Below are 25031 nucleotides of genomic sequence, written 5' to 3'. Positions count from 1 at the left end.
GTGGTTGGACGGGCTAGATGCAGGAAGATTGCTCCCGATGTTGGGGAAGTCCTGAACAAGGGGTCACAGTTTAAGGATAAGGGGGAAGTCCTTTAAGACTGAGATGAGAAAAACATTTTTCACACAGAGAATGGTGAATCTGTGGAATTATCTGCCACAGAAGGTAGTTGAGGCCACAGTTCATTGGCTATATTTAAGAGGGAGTTAGATGTGGCCCTTGTGGCTAAAGGGATCAGGGGGTATGGAGAGAAGGCAGGTACGGGATACTGAGTTGGATGATCAGCCATGATCATATTGAATGGCGGTGCAGGCTCGAAGGGCCGAACTCCTGCACCTATTTTCTATGTTTCTATGTTTCCCACCCGAACCACCCCCCCTCCCCGGGTACCTTTCCCAGCAAGGCTTGCAGGAGATGCAACACCTCCTCCTTCGACTCTATCCAGGGACCCTGGCCATCTTGCCAGGTGAGGCAGAGGTTCACCTGCAGTTCCTCCAACCTCACCTGCACTTCCTAACGTGGCCTCCTGTACATCAGCGAGACCAAACGTAGACTCAGTGACCCGTTGCGTTGGTTCACTAATACCTGCTGGATTTCCCAATGGTTTAACCATTTTTTTTTTTTTTTTTTTTTTTTTTGTTAATTTTATTTTTATTAGAAGTACGGTAAATTACAATCCTACACAACACATATATCTTAATACATATTTTGTACCGCTTCATTTTTTTTGAGCTTTAAGAAAAAGGTAGAAGTAAGGAAAGTAAAGAAAGTGCAAGAGAGTCGTGCAGTGCAAGAGTGTAGGGAAAAGAAAGCCCCTTAGGAAAGAAGTTAGAGAAGGAAGTAAAGTGAGAAAATAGACCCTAGAAAAGAAAGAGAGAGAAAATAGAAACAATCGCTCTATTATAACATTAAACTCCGCAGAAAGGGGACTACCAACCAAGTCTGTTTTGTTATTTTACCTCCCGTTACCAGGTCCTGATACCACTTATTTATATATTTGTTTGTTTTTTTTTAATTACTATTGCACCTCATACTTGTAATAGGTCCAGAAACATAGACCACGTCTTTTGGAATTGGTCTGCTTCACCTGCTAGGAGGAATCTCATCTCTTCCAAATGTAATGTTTCAAACATATTTGATATCCACATTTTTATTGTTGGTGTCGGCGCATTTTTCCAGAATTTAAGTATAAGCTTTTTTCCCATTATTAGCCCGTAATTAAATAAATTCCTCTGAAACACGTTTAATTCAGGGTTATCTTCCGATATTCCGAAGATAATCCATTCTGGTTTAACCATTTTAACGCCTATTCACACTCGATTGTGTTCCTGGGCCTCCTCCATTGTTAAAGGCCACGCGCAGACTGGATGAGCAGCTCCGGCAGCTTACAACCCAGCGGTATTGTGGTGCGCGGGTCTCAAAAGGAGGCACGAAGTCCAGTGTTTGAGAAGCACCTTTATTTTATTCCTCCCGGTTGAAGGGAAGACGAAACCAGAGGAAGATGGCACCCAAACCCTGCCTTTTAAACCCTCCGGCTGAGGGCCGCCTCCGGACTGCACCACTCCTGTGCCAAGGGGTTCGGCAGTATAATGGCACGACCCTTAGGAGCCGCCACAGTATGAACATTCCATTCTCCAATTTTATCTTTTGAAATTTTTTTTTTCATTTTTTAAAAATGTCTTTTTATTAGAAACATAGAAACATAGAAATTAGGTGCAGGAGTAGGCCATTCGGCCCTTCGAGCCTGCACCGCCATTCAATATGATCATGGCTGATCATCCAACTCAGTATCCCGTACCTGCCTTCTCTCCATACCCTCTGATCCCCTTAGCAACAAGGGCCACATCTAACTCCCTCTTAAATATAGCCAATGAACTGGCCTCAACTACCCTCTGTGGCAGAGAGTTCCAGAGATTCACCACTCTCTGTGTGAAAAAAGTTCTTCTCATCTCGGTTTTAAAGGATTTCCCCTTTATCCTTAAGCTGTGACCCCTTGTCCTGGACTTCCCTAACATCGGGAACAATCTTCCTGCATCTAGCCTGTCCAACCCCTTAAGAATTTTGTAAGTTTCTATAAGATCCCCTCTCAATCTCCTAAATTCTAGAGAGTATAAACCATTAGAAGCAATTTCTGTGATCCACACTCCAATTTTAGATGAACTAACCCCCCCCTCCGTTTGCTTCCCCCTCTCCCCTGTGCTCCACCATGACTCTCACTTACTAATCCACTCCCCCTTCCAACTCCTTCCTTCACAACTAATTCACAACTCTTCAATCCTTTTCACTCACACCTATTGTCTTTTCATCCCAGGCCTTTGTCCAGCTATGTGCCTAGCCCCCCCCCCCCCTCACCTGTATCCACCTATCACTCCACAGGCAAATAGGCAACGTTTCGTTCCGAAACCCTTCTGGAAATAGGCAACGTTTCTAGGCATGCAGGTGCAGCAGGCAGTAAAGAAAGCGAATGGCATGTTGGCTTTCATAGCAAGAGGGTTTGAGTATAGGAGCAGGGAGGTTCTACTGCAGTTGTATAGGGTCTTGGTGAGACCACACCTGGAGTATTGCGTACAGTTTTGGTCTCCAAATCTGAGTAAGGACATTATTGCCATAGAGGGAGTGCAGAGACGGTTCACCAGACTGATTCCTGGGATGTCAGGACTGTCTTATGAAGAAAGACTGGATAGACTTGGTTTATACTCTCTAGAATTTAGGAGATTGAGAGGGGATCTTATAGAAACTTACAAAATTCTTAAGGGGTTGGACAGGCTAGATGCAGGAAGATTGTTCCCGATGTTGGGGAAGTCCAGGACAAGGGGTCACAGCTTAAGGATAAGGGGGAAATCCTTTAAAACCGAGATGAGGAGAACTTTTTTCACACAGAGAGTGGTGAATCTCTGGAACTCTCTGCCACAGAGGGTAGTTGAGGCCAGTTCATTGGCTATATTTAAGAGGGAGTTAGATGTGGCCCTTGTGGCCAAGGGGATCAGAGGGTATGGAGAGAAGGCAGGTACTGGATACTGAGTTGGATGATCAGCCATGATCATATTAAATGGCGGTGCAGGCTCGAAGGGCTGAATGGCCTACTCCTGCACCTAATTTCTATGTTTCTATGTTTCTATGTTTCGAGCCGAAACCCTTCTGGAAATAGGCAATGTTTCGGGCCGAAACCCGGAAGGGTTTTGGCCCGAAACGTTGCCTATTTCCTTAGCTCCATAGATGCTGCCTGACCCGCTGAGTTACTCCAGCACTCTGTGCCTTTTTTTAACAAATATCTGCAGTTTCTTGTTCTAAATTTTATTTGCTGAGTTGATATTGTAGTAATGAGCAATGATCATGCCACATTTGACTGAACCAGATAAAACAAATATTGCCAGAGTGAGCAACACCGGAAATTGGAGGAACAGCACCTCATATTCCGCTTGGGTTGCTTGCGTCCGGGTGGCATGAACGTTGAATTCTCCCAGTTTTGCTAGCCCTTGCTGTCTCCTCCCCTTCCTTAACCCTCGAGCTGTCTCCTCCCATCCCCCCGCCCTCGTGCTCCTCCTCCTCCCTCCTTTTTTTTTCCTTCCTTCTCCCCCCCCCCCCCCCCCCCCCATCAGTCTGAAGAAGGGTTTCGGCCCGAAACGTCGCCTATTTCCTTCGCTCCATAGATGCTGCTGCACCCACTGAGTTTCTCCCAGCATTTTTGTGTACCTTAAAGCAAATATTAGGCTGGTTAAAAAAACATTTTGTATGGAGCATTAGAGGAGGGAAGAGAGGGCAAGGGAAAGTAATTCTAAGCAGAATGGGGTGATGCATCCATGACAGGTTGACTGAGCTGAGGAGTGCGGAGAGAGAGAGAGGGAGGGAGGGAGGGAAGAGGCCAAGGAAGGCTTTGAACATGATCCTGTACAGAGGAAATCTTGTTTAGTTCAGAGATACAGCGTGGAAACAGGCCTTTTGGCCCACCGATTCCCTGCTGTCCAATCCCATACACTACCTACATTAGGGACAAAACAAAAATGTCCCCAATGTTGGGCGAGTCCAGAACCAGGGGCCACACAGTCTCAGAATAAAGGGGAGGTCATTTAAGACTGAGGTGAGAAAAAACGTTTTCACCCAGAGAGTTGTGAATTTGTGGAATTCCCTGCCACAGAGGGCAGTGGAGGCCAAATCACTGGATGGATTTAAGAGAGAGTTAGATAGAGCTCTAGGGGCTAGTGGAGTCAAGGGATATGGGGAGAAGGCAGGCACGGGTTATTGATAGGGGACGATCAGCCATGATTACAATGAATGGCGGGGCCGGCTCGAAGGGCCGAATGGCCTCCTCCTGCACCTATTTTCCATGTTTCTAATTTGCAATCTTACAGAAGCCAATTAACCTACAAACCTGCACGTCTTTGGAGCGTGGGAGGAAGCCGGAGCACCTGGAGAAAACCCGCGCAGGTCACAGGGAGAACGTGCAAACTCCGTACAGACAGCGCCCGTAGTCGGGATGGAACCCACGTCTCTGGCGCTGTGAGCAGCAACTCTACCGCTGCGCCACCGTGCCGCCAGTAGTTGAATTAAATATATAGGAAGGAACTGCAGATGCTGGTTTAAACCGAAGATAGACACAAAATGCTGGAGTAACTCAGCGGGACAGGCAGCATAGCTGGAGAGAAGGAATGGGTGACGTTTTGGGTTGAGACCCTCTCATAGAAACATAGAAACATAGAAATTAGGTGCAGGAGTAGGCCATTCGGCCCTTCGAGCCTGCACCGCCATTCAATATGATCATGGCTGATCATCCAACTCAGTATCCCGTACCTGCCTTCTCTCCATACCCTCTGATCCCCTTAGCCACAAGGGCCACATCTAACTCCCTCTTAAATATAGCCAATGAACTGGCCTCGACTACCCTCTGCGGCAGAGAGTTCCAGAGATTCACCACTCTCTGTGTGAAAAAAGTTCTTCTCATCTCGGTTTTAAAGGATTTCCCCTTTATCCTTAAGCTGTGACCCCTTGTCCTGGACTTCCCCAACATCGGGAACAATCTTCCTGCATCTAGCCTGTCCAACCCCTTAAGAATTTTGTAAGTTTCTATAAGATCCCCTCTCAATCTCCTAAATTCTAGAGAGTATAAACCAAGTCTATCCAGTCTTTCTTCATAAGACAGTCCTGACATCCCAGGAATCAGTCTGGTGAACCGTCTCTGCACTCCCTCTATGGCAATAATGTCCTTCCCCAGATTTGGAGACCAAAACTGTACGCTCTCGTCTGAAGAAGGGTCTCCACCCGAAACGTCACCCATTCCTTCTCTCCAGAGATGCTGCCTGTCCCGCTGAGTTACTCCAGCTTTTTATGTCTACCTTCTATCTGGTGATTGGATTAAGACAGACTGATTTAAACCAGCATCTGCAGTTCTTTTCCTACAGCATTTTGAGTCTACCCTAAATAATCTCCTTGTGGTTGCAACCTGACTTGCAGTACTGCTGCAGGCCACGGGATGGAGCTCCACCTCGTCAGGAGCCAGGCATAACTTGCCCATAGATGTGATCTGTGTGGTTTAGTGCTCTCATGTACAGCCAGATGCACCCAACCCACTGCCCTGTGAATGCACAACCACGCCTACATGTGTCCAATGTCCTGGCTGTAGCATCGAGTGTATAACATCATGGTGGATGCTTAGAGCAGTTTGTATTGGAGTCTACCAGGGAGAAGGCAAGTCTGGATTTAGTGTTATGTAATGAACCGGATTTGACAAAGGAACTTGAGGTTAATGAGCCATTAGGAGGTAGTGACCACAATATGGTCAGGTTTAATCTACAATTGGAGAGGGACAAGGGTAGATCGGAGGTGTCAGTGTTACAGTTGAATAAAGGGGACTATGGGGCCATGAGGGAGGAGCTGCCCAAAGTTGACTGGAAAGATACACTAGCAGGGATGACAGTGGACAACAATAGCAGGTGTTTCTAGGAATAATACAGAAGGTGCAGGATCAGGAAGAAAGATTCCAAGGGGAGTAAGGGGCGACCGTGGCTGACAAGGGACGTCAGGGACAGTATCAAAATTAAAGCGAAGAAGTACAACATAGTGAAGATGAATTGAATTGAATTCCTTTATTGTCATTCAGACCTTACGGTCTGAACAAAATTTCGTGCCTGCAGTCATACATACAATAATACAATAATAAACAACAATAAACACAAATTAACATCCACCATAGTGAGTCCTCCAAACACCTCCTCACTGTGGTGGAGGCAAAAATCTTAGGGCTGCAGTCTCTTCCCTCCTCTTCTCCCTCTGCGCTGAGGCGATTCCCCACCGGGCGATGGTACAAACAGTCCCGCGGCTCACCGAGCTCCGTGAACGGGCCGGTTCAAACACGGGGTGGTCGAAGCCGCCGCACCTCCAGTCCAGCACACGCAGCCGCCGGCCCGCGGCTGAACCCAGGACTCTGGACACCGCCGCCAGAACGTCGTCCCAGCCACCGGACCGGATCGCCCTCACGTGAGTACCGTTCCTCCCTCGGGCTGGGCCACTGCGACGGAAGTGCCGTTCCTCCCTCGGGCTGGGCCACTCCAGCGGGAGTGCCGTTCCTCCCTCAAGCTGGGCCACTCCGACGGGAGTGCCGTACTTCCCTCAGGCTGGGCCACTCCGACGGGAGCGCTGTTCACCGTTCCAGCCCCTCACCAGGCCGCTCTCATGGGAGCACCGTTCCATCCCGGGCTGGGCCGGGAGCGAGCCCAGGACGAGTCCTGTCAGCTGCCTCCAGAGTCCCGAGGTCGCCGGCTCCGCTAGGCCTCAGCGTAGACGGAGGTAGAGAAGGGGGATACGATAAAAAGGTTGTATTCCCCCGAAGGGAGTGACAGCAGCCCCCGTTTCACCCCCACACCCCTCCCAACATAAACACAGCCTAAAAACCCAAAACATAACTAGACAAAACGAAAAAAAACAACACAAAAAAGTAAAAGACAAACGGACTGCAGGCGAGCCGCAGCCGTTCCCAGCGCCGCCACTTCCGGAAAGACAATACGGGGAGAAAAGATGAGGTATGAAGGTAAGCTAGCCAAGAATATAAAGGAGGATAGTAAAAGCTTCTTTAGGTATGTGAAGAGGAAAAAATTAGTTAAGACCAAATTTGGACCCTTGAAAACCGAAAAAGGTGAATTTATTATGGGGAACAAGGAAATGGCAGGTGAGTTGAACAGGTACTTTGGATCTGTCTTTACTAAGGAGGACACAAACAAACTTCCTGATATACTAGTGGCCAGAGGATCTGGGGTGACGGCAGAACTGAAGGTAATCCACATTAGACAGGAAATGGTGTTGGATAGACTGATTGGACTGAAGGCTGATAAATCCCCAGGGCCTGATGGTCTACATCCCAGGGTACCAAGGGAAGTGGCTCTAGAAATCGAGGATGCATTGGTGATAATCTTCCAATGTTCTATAGACTCAGGATCAGTTCCTGTGGATTGGAGGGTAGCTAATGTTATCCCACTTTTTCAGAAAGGCGGGAGAGAGAAAACAGGGAATTATAGACCAGTTAGCCTGACATCGGTGGTGGGGAAGATGCTGGAGTCAATAATAAAAGATGAAATAGCCGCACATTTGGATAGCAGTAACAGGATCGGTCTGAGTCAGCATGGACTTACGAAGGGGAAATCATGCTTGACTAATCTTCTGGAATTCTTTGAAGATGTAACAAGTAAAATGGACAAGGGAGAGAGCCAGTGGATGTAGTGTACCTGGACTTTCAGAAAGCATTTGATAAGGTCCCACATAGGAGATTAGTGGGCAAAATTAGGGCACATGGTATTGGGGGTAGAGTGCTGACATGGATAGAGAAGTGGTTAGCAGACAGGAAACAAAGAGTAGGGATTAACGGGTCCCTTTCAGAATGGCAGGCAGTGACTAGTGGGGTACCGCAAGGCTCGGTGCTGTGACCTCAGCTATTTACTATATACATCAATGATTTAGATGAAGGGATTCAAAGTAACATTAGTAAATTTGCAGATGACACAAAGCTGGGTGGCAGTGTGAACTGTGAGGAGGATGCTATGAGAATGCAGGGTGACTTGGACAGGTTGGGGGAGTGGGCAGATGCATGGCAGATGCAGTTTAATGTGGATAAATGTGAGGTTATCCACTTTGGTGGCAAAAACAGGAAGGTGGATTATTCTCTAAATGGTGGCAAGTTGGGAAAAGGGGAAGTACAACGGGATCTGGGGGTCCTTGTACATCAGTCTATGAAAGTAAGCATACAGGTACAGCAGGCGGTGAAGAAAGGGATTGGCATGTTGGCCTTTTCGGAGTGGCGGCGCGGCTTTGGCTGCAGCGGCTTACCGGCGGTCCCGTTGTCTTTGTGTTTTTTATGTTGTTTATTTTGTTTGTTTAGTCTAGTTTTTTGGTTTTAGCTTGTGTTTTGGGGGGGGGGGGGGGGTTTGAAACGGGGTTTGCAGTCTCTCCCTGCGGGGGAATGCGACCTTTTGTCGTATTCCCCTTCTCTGCCTCCGTCTGTGCTGCGGCTTAATGGAGCTGACGACCTCCAGGCTCCGGAGGCAGAGCCCGCCAGGACTCGCCCTGAGCTCGCTCCCGTGAGGGTGGTCCGGCTCAGGGCTGGAAGAGGTTGGGACGCTCCCGTGAGGGCGGCCAGCCCGAGGGTGGAACGAGGCTCCCGTCGGAGCGGCCGAGCTCGGGGAGGTGCGGCGCTGGCAGCCCGAGGGAGGTTCGGCGCCCAAGTTGGGGCGGCCCGGTCCGGGGCTGAAGACGGCACAGTACTCACGTGAGGGTGGCTGGGACGGTGTTCTGGCGGTGGTGGCCTGAGTCCGGGGTTCGGCCGCGGGCCAGCGGCTGCGTCTGCAGAACTGGTGGGCGGCAGCTACGACCACCCCGGGCCGTGGTGTTTGAGCCGCGGGACTGTTCTTAACATCGCCCGGGGGGGGGGGGGGGGGGGTATCGCCCCAGCGCAGAGGGAGAAGAGGAGGGAAGAGACTGCGACCTAAGACTTTTGCCTCCATCACAGTGAGGAGATGCTGGGTGGACTCACTGTGGTGGATGTTAATGTGTGTTTATTGTTGTTTTATTGTATGGTATTATATGTATGACTGCTGCAATTTTGTTCAGATTTCTGAATGACAATAAAAGGCTATCTATCTATCTATCTATCTATCTATCTATCTATCTATCTATTATAACGAGAGGGGTTGAGTATAGGAGCAAAGAGGTCCTTCTGCAGATGTACAGAGCCCTGGTGAGACCACACCTGGAGTATTGTGTGCAGTTTTGGTCCCCTAATTTGAGGAAGGACATTCTTGCTATTGAGGGAGTGCAGCGTAGGTTCACCAGGTTAATTCCCGGGATGGCGGGATTGTCATATGCTGAGAGAATGGAGTGAGCTGGGCTTGTATACTCTGCAGTTTAGAAGGATGAGAGGGAATCTTATTGAAACATATAAGATTATTAGCTAGAGCAAAGGGGCCATAGCAAATTTCAGGGGGGCCATAGAAAATATTGGGGATTTAGGGGGCCTCAGGTTCAATGCAGGGGGCCACTTTTTTCTGCTAATAATGTTGGGGGGGGCACAGAAAAATTCCAAGGGGTCATGGGGGCCATGAACTTAAAATGGTTGGGAACCACTGCGCTAGAGGCAGGAAACATGTTCCCGATGTTGGGGGAGTCCAGAACCAGGGGCCACAGTTGAAGAATAAGGAGTAAGCCATTTAGAACGGAGACGAGGAAACACTTTTTCTCACAGGGAGTTGTGAGTCTGTGGAATTCCCTGCCTCAGAGGGCGGTGGAGGCCGGTTCTCTGGATGTTTTCAAGAGAGAGCTAGATAGGGCTCTTAAAGATAGAGGAGTCAGGGGATATGGGGAGACGGCAGGAACGGGGTACTGATTGGGGATGATCAGCCATGATCACATTGAATGGCGGTGCTGGCTCGAAGGGCCGAATGGCCTACTCCTGCACCTATTGTCTATTGTCTGTTGTATATGAAGTCAGTGGACTGCTCCTGTACATTATGATCCTAACCAAGGATTGTTCTTGTGTAATTTTACTGATCTGTATGCAAAAAAAAACTCACAGTACCTGTAGAAACATAGAAAATAGGTGCAGGAGGAGGCCATTCGGCCCTTCGAGCCAGCACCGCCATTCATTGTGATCATGGCTGATCATCCCCTATCAATAACCCGTGCCTGCCTTCTCCCCATATCCCTTGACTCCACTAGCCCCTAGAGCTCTATCTGACTCTCTCTTAAATCCATCCAGTGACTTGGCCTCCACTGCCCTCTGTGGCAGGGAATTCCACAAATTCACAACTCTCTGGATGAAAAAGGTTTTTTCTCACCTCAGTCTTAAATGGCCTCCCCTTTATTGTACACACGATAATAAAGAGGGCGGCACGGTGGTGCAGCGGTAGAGTCGCTGCCTCACGGCGCCAGAGACCCGGGTTCCATCCCGACTACGGGCGCTGTCTGTACGGAGTTTGTTCGTTCTCCCCGTGACCTGCGTGGGTTTTCTCCGAGATCTTCCGTTTCTCCCACACTCCAAAGACGTGCAGGTTTGTAGGTTAATTGGCTTGGTGTAAATGTAATTTGTCCCCAGTGTGTGTAGGATGGTGTTAGTGTGCGGGGATCGCTGGTCGGCACGGACTCGGTGGGCCGAAGGGCCTGTTTCTGCGCTGTATCTCTAAACTAAAACCATTGAAATGAGATCCCTTTAACAATGACATTAAAGGGATTGTGTAAATGTGTGGTTGATGGCGGGTACAGGCTGGATGGGCTGAAGGGCCTGTTCCTTCATGACTCTGTTACCAGCACAGATAGACTCGATTTACATTCCGCTACACTAACTGTGTCGACTTCAAATCAATCCGAGCTTTTAAAAGGAGATCGAATAAATAACTGGGGTGGGAGATTGCAACCTTCACGTGGGTCCGCCCTGTTTCGACTAATGCAATCAACTCGACGTGCACAAACGGAAGATCAAATAGAACAAGTTGTCCAACAACTTTAGGCTGGGCACGCCACACGAAAGAAGAAGAAGAGAATAAATAACTGAGAGAAGCAGCAGGTGAGAGTTTGCTTGTGTACAGCTGGGCTACCTGGACAGGCAGCATTGGCAAGTGTTGTCCTGTGTGGTTCAGCTGCCCAGCCTGCAGCTGTTCGTTTTTCACTCTTTTTAAAACTTTTTTAGTGAGTTTTAGCGTTTTGTTTTTGGAGCTCGTCTTTTTTATGTGGGGAGGGGGGGGAAACTGCTTTTCTAGGGTCCCTACCTGGTCGGAGAGGCAGCTTTTCCCCGGGCTGCACCGTCGACCCGTCCTCGTGGCCTACCAGCGGGCCTGGAGCGGCGTTTCCTGTCGGGGACCGCCCAGAACCTCGGCTTCGGCAGCGGCACAGCGCTGGAGGCTATCGCGGAGCGGGCGATGCCCTACCCGGGTTGCCGCGCTGGAACTCCAGTGAGCTGAGACCGCCGATAAAAACATCGCGGAGCTGCGGGTCTGAGGAGCGGCCAGCTACTGGTGGCGGCGCTGACTTTTCATCAGGAGCCTGGGATCTCTCAGCGAGATCACCAGTTGTGGAGCTCCATCCGGCGCGGCCTTGTCGGCTTCGGAAGCCGCGGCCTCCAGTACGGAAGCGGCCGTTCCAGGTGTCCCAAGCCGCTGTGAGGATTCTCCCAACGCCGGAGCACCATCACCCGGCGAGAACGGCCTGGAACATTGGGCCTCCGTGGAGGCAACTGTGGAGGCCTCAATAGGCCCGACTATGGGTGAACTGGGGTTGGGGACTGGACATTGTGCCTTCCCTCATGGTGGGAGCCATTGTGGGGGGATGTTTTTATGTTTAAATGTCTTTATTACTGTTATGTCTGTATTCTTTCTCTATGTGTTGCATGACAAGAAGCATTTCACTACACCTTGGTGTATGTGACCAATACAAAATACCTTTGAACCTGTACTGATAACCACTTTGCCACCGGCCCCCAGACACACACGCTCACACTAAATGAGACACCACAGAAAGCAAAGCTTGATATTTGACAGTTTATTGTTGAATATAAAACTACAAAAGACTGCTGGATTCCACTGACGTTCGTCCACTTGCATTTAATTCATCGCGACAATGCAAATACAGTAACTTTGAGCTCTGATGGGTTCAAAATATTGCATAGAGAAAGGCACAGCTCCTGAGTGGGTAGACGCAGAGATGGGGCCGTGAGTTGAAGTGAGACAAGCTCTGCTCAGTCCCAGCAGATGTGGCCTCTGTATAATAGTCAGGGGCTCTCTGCTCATTCCCAGCAGAGACTATGTTGTCCCTGTGGAAGGGAGAATCACTCTGCTCATTCCCAGCAGAGTCCCAGCAGAGGCCGTGACATGGCCCCCGGAGAAGGGACAGGCGCTCTGCTCATTCCCAGCAGAGACTATGTGGCCTCTGTAGAAGTGAGAATCACTCTGCTCATTCCCAGCAGAGACTATGTTATCCCTGTGGAAGTGAGAATCACTCTGCTCATTCCCAGCAGAGTCCCAGCAGAGGCCGCTCCACCTTGGGATAAAGGTTCTACATGTCTGCACCCAGGTTACATTTGCAAAGATTAATACATTGCTACTTATACATTCTGTACACATTATAATCTGCTCCACACACTCTGGTAGCTACTCATTAAAATAAATATATTTACACGAAGAATAAATAATAAGTTTTGGGAAGCTATCGCAGCTCGGCTAAAAGTTTCTCTGCTCCCGATGGCCTTGCACCTCCTGATTAGATCTGTATCGCAGGTCCTTCTCGTTTAGACTGTGTCCTCCAGTTCTCTCCATACACTGTACAATTTACACAAAATATTTTATATATACACGTATAATTTCTAAGTGGCCACCTTTGAGGCATTGAAAATATACCCAATAAAGTGAAGGTTCCCACTGTAAACACAGACAATGGTACAAACTGCATAGTGATGCCCTGTCCCACGGTACCAGTTCATTCCAAGAGCTCTCCCGAGTTTAGAAAAAATCAAACACGGAGAATGAACGTAGCGGGTACGTCGGAGCTCGGGGACGTCTCTTAGCGGCTCGTAACGCTAACGGCAGGTACTCGGGAAGACTCGCTAACGACAGGTAAGCACGGGAAGACTCGTGAGGATTTTTCAACGTGTTGCAAAACGTCCACGAGAGCCCCGAGTATCGACGAGTGGCCATTACCGTAAATCTCCGAGTTGGATTCGGGGCAAACTCGGGGAGAGCTCTTGGAATGAACTCGTACCGTGGGACAGGGGTTTAAATTTATCAGGAGTTATTGTTGCTGTTTTACTGGATGTCAAACAGGGCTGAAAAGGCGGTAACTTTATAATAACAGTAAGAATTTCATTGTTTCTAGCTGGGACATTTTACCATAAAACACTCTCGATAAGGTTTTTGAAAAGTGGCCATTTCGAGTTTGGAGGGGAAATACCGTGTGTAAACATAAACTCAGCGGGTGAGGCAGCGTCTATGGAGAGGAGGATTAGGTGACGTTTCAGGTCGTGTCTTAGAAGGCAGGAACGGGATACTGATTGGGGATGATCAGCCATGATCACATTGAATGGCGGTGCTGGCTTTTTCACACAGAGAGTGGTGAGTCTGTGGAATTCTCTGCCTCAGAGGGCGGTGGAGGCCGGTTCTCTGGATGCTTTCAAGAGAGAGTTAGATAGGGCTCTTAAAAATAGCGGAGTCAGGGGATATGGGGAGAAGGCAGGAACGGGGTACTGATTGGGGATGATCAGCCATGATCACATTGAATGGTGGTGCTGGCTCGAAGGGCCAAATGGCCTACTCCTGCACCTATTGTCTATTAAGGGGTTGGACAGGCTAGATACAGGAAGATTATTCCCGATGTTGGGGAAGTCCAGAGCAAGGGGTCACAGTTTAAAGATAAGAGGGAAGACTTTTAGGACCGAGATGAGAAAAAAAAAATTTACACAGAGAGAGTGGTGAATCTGTGGAATTCTCTGCCACAGAAGGTAGTTGAGGCCACAGTTCATTGGCTATATTTAAGAGGGAGTTAGATGTGGCCCTTGTGGCTAAAGGGATCAGGGGGTATGGAGAGAAGGCAGGTACAAGATACTGAGTTGGATGATCAGCCATGATCATATTGCTCCCGATGTTGGGGAAGTCTCGACAAGGGTCACAGCTTAAGGATAAGGGGGAAATCCTTTAAAACCGAGATGAGAAGAACTTTTTTCACACAGAGAGTGGTGAATCTCTGGAACTCTCTGCCGCAGAGGGTAGTTTGAGGCCACAGTTCATTGGCCTATTTAAGAGGGAGTTAGATGTGGCCCTTGTGGCTAAAGGGATCAGGGGGTATGGAGAGAAGGCAGGTACAGGATACTGAGTTGGATGATCAGCCATGATCATATTGAATGGCGGTGCAGGCTCGAAGGGCCGAATGGCCTACTCCTGCACCTATTTTCTATGTTTCTATGCTGGAGAAACTCAGCGGGTAGGCAGCATCTATGGAAAGAAGGAATAGGGGACGTTTCGGGTCGAGACCCGTAAGGGTCTCGACCCGAAACGTCGCCTATTTCCTTCGCTCCACAGATGCTGCCTCACCCGCTGAGTTCCTCCAGCATTTTTCTCCACCTCGTGTTTTTCCAGCATCTGCAGTTCCTTCTTGCACGTCTGTAAACATAAAGACTCTTTTTCACTCCTTCATCTTTGACCATGAGAGGCTTTGACACAACTGCTAAACTCACAGCCAGGCCCAGTGACTGCCGGTTGCTGCTGGTGAAGCGGTTCCCCACCGGGCGAACGAGATCAGAGTTTTAACCGGGAAGAACGTGGCAGAACAGAAAACATAACTTAAAATTCTTAAATAAATTAATTTGCCCCTGCATTAGGCGATCGCAATATAGGTTGCAGTCCGCGCACAACTGCGATGATATCAATGGAAATAAAACCAAACTAACAGCTTCATATTATTGGAGACAGGGCAGGGGGGGGGGGGGGGGGGGAATCGTTCCAAAGCCATTTACAAGACAATTATTAAATAGGCTTGTCTGTGCATAATCATCATAAGATTTAAAAAGCGTCGTCACACTCAGTGTAAACGTCGTGCAGAGATCTGATTCTGTCTGAAGTCGGTGGTTGTTTATGAAAAGCAGAGGAGGCGAGACGGTGGGGAGGGGGGAGGGACAGCAAGGGGGGAGAGGGGTGTCTGTGCACGTGTGTCCATGTGCCATGTGCATGTGCAGCGTGTGTGCCTGTGTCCATGTGTGCGTGTCCATGCGTGCGTGGCCGTGCGTGTGCATGCCTGTCTGTGCATGTGCATGTGTGGCCGTGCGTGTGCATGTGTGTCCGTGCTTGTGCATGTGTGTCCATGCGTGTGCATGTGTCCATGTGTGTGCGTGTGCATGTGTGTCCGTGCATGTGCATGTGTCCGTGCATGTGCGTGCATGTGCATGTGTGTCTGTGCGTGCGTATGTCTCCATGCGTGTGCGTGCGTGTGCCTGTGTGTCCGTGCGTGTGCGTGTCATTACCTGTGGCTGTCCTCCCTGTGTCAAGGAAGATGGGAGTTGTGTATGTAGCACCGTGTGCGTGTGCGTGTGTGTAGCCGGGGTCATGCTTTGATGGTGTCCTGACCATGACTGAGATGTAGCAGTCGTGAGGAGGGGGGGTGAAAGGTGAGAGGTGAGGGGTGAGGGATGAAGGGTGAGGGGTGAGAGGGGTGGATTGGGCGGTGAGTGGATCAGGGGCGGTGGGAGGGGGAGAGGTAAACAGGCGTGTGTAGAGGCCAGGTGTAGGGGCGGTGTACACGTGTGTCCGTGTTAGACTGGGTGTGTGTGCGTGTGGAGGAGAGTTAGTCCTTCAACACCGGGGCTTAGAGACACAGCACAGAAACAGGCCCTTCGGCCCATTGGGTCGGCGCCGACCAGCGATCCCCGCACAATAACACTGTCTTACACACACACTAGGGGACAATTTATTTTACATTTAACGAGCCAATTAGCCTATAAACTTGCACGTCTTTAGAGTGTGGGAGGAAACCGAAGATCTTGGAGAAAACCCACGCAGGTTACGGGGAGAAGGTACAAACTCAGTACAGACAGCGCCCGTAGTCGGGATGGAACCCGGGTCTCTGGCGCTGTGAGGCAGCAACTCTACCGCTGCGCCACCGTGCCGCCTAAATTAGATTTAGACAATGTCAGGTCCCTTTGGCCAAATCCAGGAATCCCTGCTTTGTTTATCTTTGAATAAATTGGAATGAGTGGGTTAACCTATGATGAGCGTTTGTCGGCACTGGGCCTGTACTCGCTGGAGTTTAGAAGAATGAGGGGGGACCTCATTGAAACGTACAGAATAGTGAAAGGCCTGGATAGAGTGGATGTGGAGAGGATGTTTCCACTAGTGGGAGAGTCTAGGACTAGAGGTCACAGCCTCAGAATTAAAGGACGTTCCTTTAGGAAGGAGATGAGGAGGAATTTCTTTAGTCAGAGGGTGGTGAATCTGAGGAACTCTTTGCCACAGACGGCTGTGGAGGCCACAAGTCAGTGGATATATTTAAGGCAGAGATAGATTCTTGATTAGTACGGGTGTCAGGGATTATGGGGAGAAGGCAGGAGAATGGGGTTAGGAGGGAGAGATAGATCACCCATGATTGAATGGCGGAGTAGACTTAATGGGCCGAATGGCCTAATTCTACTCCTATCACTTATGATCTTATGACTTTGAATAAAGTGACCATGATCCAGAGCCCTTCTCTCCAGAGATGCTGCCTGTCCCACTGAGTTTCTCCAGCATTTTGTGTCTGTCTTCAGTGTAAACCAGCATCTGCATGGTGGCCGGCACGGACGCTGCGAGCCGAAGGGCCTGTTGTCCTACGATCCCCATTTCCCAATCCCTCGGGCAGTGGTGGAGGGGATTGTTGGCGCCACGGTTGAGCGGGCTCCAGCTGATGCCCCCTCACATCAACCCACACGACTAACAGTACACAGTGCTGGCTGCCTGACCCCTCCCCCCCCACCCCCCCACCCACCCCACGCACTGTGAGCAGCTCCAGGTGTGTGGGAAGGAACTGCAGATGCTGGGTTACAACACAAAGCGCTGGAGTAACTCAGTGGGACAGGCAGCATCTGTGGAGAGAAGGAACGGGTGACATATCGGGTCGAGACCTTTCTTCATGAAAGACTGGATAGACTTGGCTTGTACTCGCTAGAATTTAGAAGATTGAGGGGGGATCCTATAGAAACTTACAAAATTCTTAAGGGGTTGGACAGGCTAGATGCAGGAAGATTGTTCCTGATGTTGGGGGAGTCCAGAACAAGGGGTCACAGTTTAAGGATAAGGGGGAAATCTTTTAGGACCGAGATGAGAAAAACATTTTTCACACAGAGAGTGGTGAATCTCTGGAATTCTCTGCCGCAGAAGGTAGTTGAGGCCAGTTCATTGGCTATATTTAAGAGGGAGTTAGATGTGGCCCTTGTGGCTAAAGGGATCAGAGGGTATGGGGAGAAGGCAGGAACGGGGTACAGATTGGGGATGATCAGCCATGATCATATTGAATGGCGGTGCAGGCTCGAAGGGCCGAATGGCCTCTACTCTTGCACCTATGTTTCTATGCCTATGTTTCAGACTGACAGTCAGGGGGAGAGGGAGACACAGAGATATGGAAGGGTAAGGTGTGAAAACGAGAGATCAAAGGGGGTGATGTTGAAGGAAAATGTGGAATGGATCGCAGTTAGTTGGTGGGAAGATGGCAATGAGATACAATTGGTAATATTTAATGATGAGGGCAGCCGGAGTGGTGGGGGAACCAGGATAGGGGAGGAATGGAGAGAGGGAGAGGGAGGGGGTTCTGTCGCTGCATAGTCGATGCTGTCAATGACAAACTTTGGTTTTGATCTAAATGCTCAGCCCCAAGTGGGTGAATTAAAGAATGTGATTAATGGGTTAAAAGATGTACGGGTCCAGTCATCAGTGTGGGGCTAAAGGCCGGCCCGTCTGCCCAAACCCCCCCCCTGCCTCCAGCAGTGAACCACACTCGACTTGTGTACTCACACTTACACACTCTCACACCCTCACTTCATCGCTTTGTATAAAAGTACAAGTATTCTTGTCCACGATCACCAGAGCACGTCCTATCAAAATAGCTATCCGGTGTATAAAAAAGCCAGCGTTGTACTGTATAAAACAATGCGATCCACTGCCGAACCTGTACAAAAATATAAAACACAGCTAGACCGCAGGTTTAGAAGAGTGAACCGTCTCCTGGTGGCCGGTGGCTGAACTAAAATAGCCGCGTGTGGAGCCTGCCTGCCTGCCTGCCTGCCTGCACCTTAACATAACGCATGCACGGGACAAGCCTGGCTGCAGCGTGCCTGCCGGTGTGTGAGGACAACCTTGCTCCGCGGCAAGAGTCCGTCCGTCTGTCCGTCCGCTCACTCAGAGACGACACATGATGGACAGAGCACGTGCATGCTCCCGCTTGTGGGCACGGTCCTGGTGGAACTGCAAACCATACTCGGCAACAATCCATGTACCGTTGTAAAGTCCCAACAATGCACGCGCCATCGCAAAGTTGCGACCATGCATGCATCATCGGAAAGCTGCGACCATGCATGCATCATCGGAAAGCTGCGACCATGCATGCATCATCGGAAAGCTGCGACAATGCATGCACCATCGGAAAGCTGCGACAATGCATGCACCTCTGTAAAGCTGCAATAATGCACGCGCCATTGTAAAGTTGCAACCATGCATGCACCCCTGTAAAGCTGCAACAATGCATCCACCACCACACCGATGCATGCACCATTGCAAAGTTGCACCAATGCACGCACCATTGTAACGTCGCAACACTGCATGCACCATTGCAAAGTTGCGACCATGCATGCACCATTGTAGAGTTGCAACAATGCATGCATCATTGTAAAGTTGCAGGGACTCCATGGATTTGCAAACTATAACGGCTGAAGGGAATCTGTAAATAAGCGGTGGGTGTCCAGTGCGAGTGTCTTGTGTCACATCAGGAGCCCACAAGAACCTCCATGATGTGGTCAAGTTCGGCCAGGTCCATTTTGAAGGGTTGGCTTGGAGCCACGGACTGGCCGCTGTAGGGCGAGAGTGTCTTCAGGATCTCGTCGGTGGTGACGGCGGTCACCCTGGGGCTGGGCGCAGTGGCCGCGGTGCAGGGGTCAAAGTCATACATGGACGTGTCAATGTCCGCAAACAGGATGTCGTCCAGAGTCAGGTCCGTGAGGAAGCCCGTGTTGGGGATCTCCAAGCTGCCGGCCGCTGGTTCTGCGGACTTGGCTTCCGATGGCTTGTTCTCCTGTATCTCCACCTCTCTCTGGCCACTCAGCTCGCCCGGATCAGCCGAGACGCCCCTCACCCCGTCGACAACGGGCGCTGGACACAACTCCTCAATCTCCGCCAAGGCGGAAGAAAAACTGTCCTTGGGCGTGGGGGCGGGGGCTTTGCCCGTGGCTGGTGGGGTGAGGGGGGCAGGGAAGGGGTCGGCTTCCAGCAGGGAGGCAGGGGTGAGGCAGGAGCTGGCTGGGGGGGGAGGAGGAGGAGGAGGAGGAGGAGGCCAGGGGGAGGGGGGGAAGCTGCGCCTCACGGTAGTTATCGTTCAGTGTGTCCGTGGGCTGAGAGGGGGTGATGAAGACAGGTCGCAGAGTCCCCTCTTGTTTCAGCTCCTCCTGTATACTACGCAGCATGTTGTTGATCAGGACTGTCTTCTGTAGACTGGGCTCCGTCAGCGGCTGCTGGTTGTACAACTTCATCAGCGAGATGTTGAAGATGGCTTGTCTCTGCAGTGTGTACGACACACGGGATGGGCCCGGACCACAACACCCTTTGCCTTCCAGCCCAGCGTCATTCTCACTAAACTTGCGTTTAGCTCCTCTCCCCAACATCAATCTGGAAGACAGCAAATGCTCAACGTTAAACCCAGACCCACCTGTCCGTCACACATGGAGATTTACACAATTACATCAGCACTGAATCAGATCCAAGTCTTGGTCGACACACATGTGAGCAATAACAATACCATGTCATAGTGATTGGGACACAAGCAACACCTTCACACTCACACTCACACTCACGCACACACACACACGCACACACGCACATGCACACACGCACACACACACACGCACACACACGCACGCACGCACACACGCACGCACACACACACGCACGCACGCACACACACACACACTCTCTCACACACACACACACACACACACACACACATGCACACACACACACACACACACACACACACACAAGCACACTCACACGCACACGCACACGCACACACACTCACGCACACGCACACGCACACACACACACACTCACACACTCACGCACACACACTCGCACACACTCACACACACACACACACACACAGACACACACACACTCACGCACACACACACTCGCCCACACACACTCTCAGTCACACACACTCTCACCCACACACTCACGCACACACTCACATACGCACTCTCACAGTCACGCACACTCTCACACACACACATATTCTCATACACACACACACGTGTGTTTTTTAATTGTAGATATTGATATTATCCCAGCATTGAGCAGGGAGGATTCATGGGCTGAACATGCCAACTTCCTACATTGATACAGAACAGCAGATAGATAGCGGGGAGTAAAGTGATATCTGTGTAGTATGATGCACCAGACAGGGTAACACGTTGCAAATCTGAATCTTAGGGGCAATCTTAAACATGGCATTAGAATATCACATTGCCACCATGGAGAGCACAAGGAAAGTCACGGATGGTTTGGAATTCTGGTGTTTACTCAGTTTGGTTTATTGTCACGTGTGTAGTGAGGTACAGTGAAACACATCCATGTTCTCCACAGATGCTGCCTGACCCGCTGAGTTACTCCAGCACTCTGTGAAACGTCACCTATCCATGTTCTCCACAGATGCTGCCTGACCCGCTGAGTTACTCCAGCACTCTGTGAAACGTCACCTATCCATGTTCTCCACAGATGCTGCCTGACCCGCTGAGTTATGGTGCAGCAGCATCTATGGAGCTAAGGAAATAGGCAACGTTTCGGGCCGAAACCCTTCTGGAAATAGGCAACGTTTCGGGCCGAAACCCTTCCGGGTTTCGGCCTGAAACGTTACCTATTTCCTTAGCTCCATAGATGCTGCTGCACCCGCTGAGTTACTCCAGCACTCTGTGAAACGTCACCTATCCATGTTCTCCACAGATGCTGCCTGACCCGCTGAGTTACTCCAGCACTCTGTGAAATGTCACCTATCCATGTTCTCCACAGATGATGCCTGACCCGCTGAGTTACTCCAGCACTCTGTGAAACGTCACCTATCCATGTTTCTCCACAGATGCTGCCTGACCCGCTGAGTTACTAACACTGGGCCAGTAGTATATCCAGAGGGAACTTGGAGAGCAATATGGAGCTGGCAGAAGAATAAATAACTCATTCACTGTACAATAGTGAATCCATTCTCGGTGTAAGTTGGTGAATCCATCCAAAAGAGGAATTCTATCCTCAACCACAGCACGGAAACAGACCCTTCAGCCAAACTTGCCCACGCCGACCAACATGTCCCAGCTACACTAGTCCCACCTGCCTGCGTTTGGTCCATATCCCTCTAAACCCGTCCTATATAATATAAGATTGTTAAGGGTTTGGACACACTTGAGGCAGGAAACATGTTCCCGATGTCGGGGGAGTCCAGAACCAGGGGCCACACACAGTTTAAGAATAAGGGGTAAGCCATTTAGAACGGAGACGAGGAAACACTTTTTCTCACAAAGAGTGGTGAGTCTGTGGAATTCTCTGCCTGGGGGCGGTGGAGGCCAGTTCTCTGGATGCTTTCAAGAGAGAGCTAGATAGGGCTCTTAAAGATAGCAGAGTCAGGGGATATGGGGAGAAGGCAGGAACGGGGTACTGATTGGGAATGATCAGCCATGATTGCATTGAATGGCGGTGCTGGCTCGAAGGGCCGAATGGCCAACTCCTGCACCTATTGTCTATTATCTATCTATGTACCTGTCCAAATGTTTTTATAGTAGATGTCTCAACAACCTCTGGCAGCTCGTTCAATATACCCACCACCCTTTGAGGGGAAAAGTTGCCCCTGACATCTTAAACCAGCAATATTATTGCAAACATTGTTTAAACCTCATTGCTTCATCTATACATTTTGTGTCAGTTGCCAAAAGGTAAAAGAAGACACGTTTCAGAAAGTCCGAGCAGTTGTATAAGTGATGTCCTTCAGACACGACCATTCTCTTGTCATTTACTGTTAGTAACTCTCCGGACGAACAAGTCAGTCATTACCACAGAACACAAGACACCAAACATAATGTGTAGGAAATTGAAACTTAGTGAAGCCAGAACCAACATCATGAACATGACAAGAGGAAGGAATGTAGCTGGCGGTTTGCTCAACATTGTCAGCTGCTGTGTGGCATTTTACCCTCAGCTTAGATTTCCTGCCCCCCTCACCAACACCTCATCAGATGCGACACAAGCCTAACGTGACCATAGGGCCCAAACTCACACACACCCACTCACTGTGTGTGTCTGTGTGTGTGTGTGTGTGTGTGTGTGTGTGTGTGTGTGTGTGTGTGTGTGTGTGTGTATGTGTGTGTGTGTGTGTGTGTGTATGTATGTGTGTGTGTGTGTGTGTATGTATGTGTGTATGTGTGTGCGTGTGTGTGTGTGTGTATGTGTGTGTGTGTGTACGTGTGTGTGTGTGTGTGTGTGTGTATATATGTGTGTGTGTATGTGTGTGTGTATGTGTGTGTGTGTGTGTGTGTGTGTGTGTGTGTGTGTGTGTGTGTGTGTGTGTGTGTGTATGTGTGTGTGTCTGTGTGTGTGTGTGTGTGTGTGTGTGTGTGTGTGTGTGTGTGTGTGTGTGTGTGTGTGTGTGTGTGTGTGTGTGTGTGTGTATGTGTGTGCGTGTGTATGTGTGTGTGTGTGTGTGTGTGTGTACGTGTGTGTGTGTGTGTGTGTGTGTGTGTGTGTATGTGTGTGTGTGTGTGTGTGTGTGTGTGTGTGTGTATGTGTGTGTGTGTGTATGTGTGTGTGTGTGTGTGTGTGTGTGTGTGTGTGTGTGTGTGTGTCTGTGTGTGTGTGTGTGTGTGTGTGTGTGTGTGTGTGTGTGTGTGTGTGTGTGTGTGAAGGGTCAAAGGTCAAAAGCTTTATTTGCCATTTGTGCTTACACACATAGGAACCCTTGTGCGGTTGTTCAGAGAGTCAAGTCAAGTTAAGACACACAGAAGACACATAATCTATAAAAACATATACTTCTCTAGAACTAAAAAAGAAAGAAAATGCCTAAAACCCTATATAAAGGGGAAAGTGGGAGCATTGTATATTACACAAACCCTATATAAAAGTGTCGATTGCATTGTAAATTGCACAGGCCCAGGAGACAATATAATATAATATAATATGATGTGCTATGAGGTAGGTCAGGACATCAGTTCATTTTGTTTTGGCCAAGAGTCTGACTGTGGCAGGGAAGAAGCTCTTAAACTAGCGTGTTCTGTTTGTGACGATGCTGTCCGCTCGTCTGTGCCTGAGGTTGTATGTGCAGTGTTTGTGTTTGAGCAGGGAGGGAGTGAGCTGGATGTAGTGTGTCTCTGATGATTCTCTCTGCTCTTTTTCGACAGCGCTGTGTATAGATTGTATCCATGGAGGGGAGTTCCGTTCTGATAATCCTCTCTGCAGTCTTTATGACTCTTTGCAGAACCTTCCTCTCTGTCTGTGTGGTGTTTCCATACCACACCGTGATGCCTGTGGTGACGATGCTCGCTATCAGTCCTTTGTAGACCTGGGTGAGAGGGCGACAGTGCAGTGCCCTGTGTGTGTGTGTGTGTGTGTGTGTGTGTGTGTGTGCGTGTGTGTGTGTGTGTGTGTGTGTGTGTGGGTGTGTGTGTGTGTGTGTGTGGGTGTGCATGTGTGTGTGTGCGTATGTGTGTGTGTGTGTGTGTGCGTGTGTGTGCGTGTGTGAGTGTGTGCACGTGTGTGTGTGTGTGTGTGTGTGAGTGTGTGCGCGCATGTGTGCGTGTGTGGGTGCGTGTGTGTGCGCGTGTGTGTGTGCGCGTGTGCGTGTGAGTCTGTGTGCACGTGTGTACCCAGATGTTGCACAGACTGTACATGGTGTATACAGGTTGTATACTGGGTAACCTCACCCCCACACTTCCAATTTTACCCTGTAAAACACTCCGTTCATAGAAACATAGAAAATTGGTGCAGGAGTAGGCCATTCGACCCTTCGAGCCTGCACCGCCATTCAATATGATCATGGCTGATCATCCAACTCAGTATCCTGTTCCTGCCTTCTCTCCATACCCCCTGATCCCTTTAGCTACAAGGGCCACATCTAACTCCCTCTTAAATATAGCCAATGAACTGTGGCCTCAACTACCTTCTGCAGCAGAGAGTTCCAGAGATTCTGCAGGATCACAATGAGGCCACAGCCTCACAGCGTCAGGGACCCGGGTTCCATCCCGACTACAGGTGCTGCCTGTACGGAGTTTGCACGTTCTCCCCGTGACCTGCGTGGGTTTTCTCCGTGATCTTCGGTTTCCTCCCACACTCCAAAGACGTGCAGGTTGGTAGGTTAATTGGCTTGGTGTGAGTGTAATTTGTCCCGAAGATAGACACAAAATGCTGGAGTAACTCAGCGGGACAGGCAGCATCTCGGGAGAGAAGGAATGGGTGACGTTTCGGGCCGAGACCCTTCTTCAGACCGAGAGTCAGGGAGTCAGAATGGGGCTAGGAGGGAGAGATAGATCAGCCATGAGTGAGTTGCGGAGGCGACTTGATGGGCTGAATGGCCTAATTCTGCTCCTTTCACTTATGAACTCTGTCCCAGACGGCTCCTGTTGTCATGGCAGCTCCCAGACGCCCGGCTCAATGTGAGGGGGACATGACCACCGTCTGTCCAACGGGACGCCAGTCTGGCCTGCGTCTGCCCAGCAACATAACAAGAGGAGTTGAGTATAGGAGCAAAGAGGTCCTCCTGCAGTTGTACAGGGCCCTAGTGAGACCACACCTGGAGTATTGTGTGCAGTTTT

At 49.8% G+C, this 25031-nt stretch overlaps 1 protein-coding gene across 1 annotated transcript in view; it reads right to left on the bottom strand.

Moving 5' to 3' along the window:
- Positions 1 to 18687: 18687 nt before the first annotated feature.
- Positions 18688 to 25031, bottom strand: part of LOC129699244 (SERTA domain-containing protein 2-like) — a 45236-nt gene continuing 38892 nt past the window's right edge. Inside the window, 2 exon segments of the mRNA XM_055638864.1 lie at positions 18688 to 19495; positions 19497 to 19854. Of these exon segments, the coding sequence (XP_055494839.1) occupies positions 18959 to 19495; positions 19497 to 19850 (891 nt within the window). The 5' untranslated portion in view covers positions 19851 to 19854 and the 3' untranslated portion in view covers positions 18688 to 18958.

Source organism: Leucoraja erinacea, chromosome 8 (assembly GCF_028641065.1).
Source record: "Leucoraja erinacea ecotype New England chromosome 8, Leri_hhj_1, whole genome shotgun sequence".
In the NCBI taxonomy this organism is placed as follows: Eukaryota; Metazoa; Chordata; class Chondrichthyes; order Rajiformes; family Rajidae; genus Leucoraja; species Leucoraja erinaceus.
The sequence above is the reverse complement of the archived record's forward strand: the minus strand, read 5'-3'. Positions and strand labels throughout refer to the sequence as shown.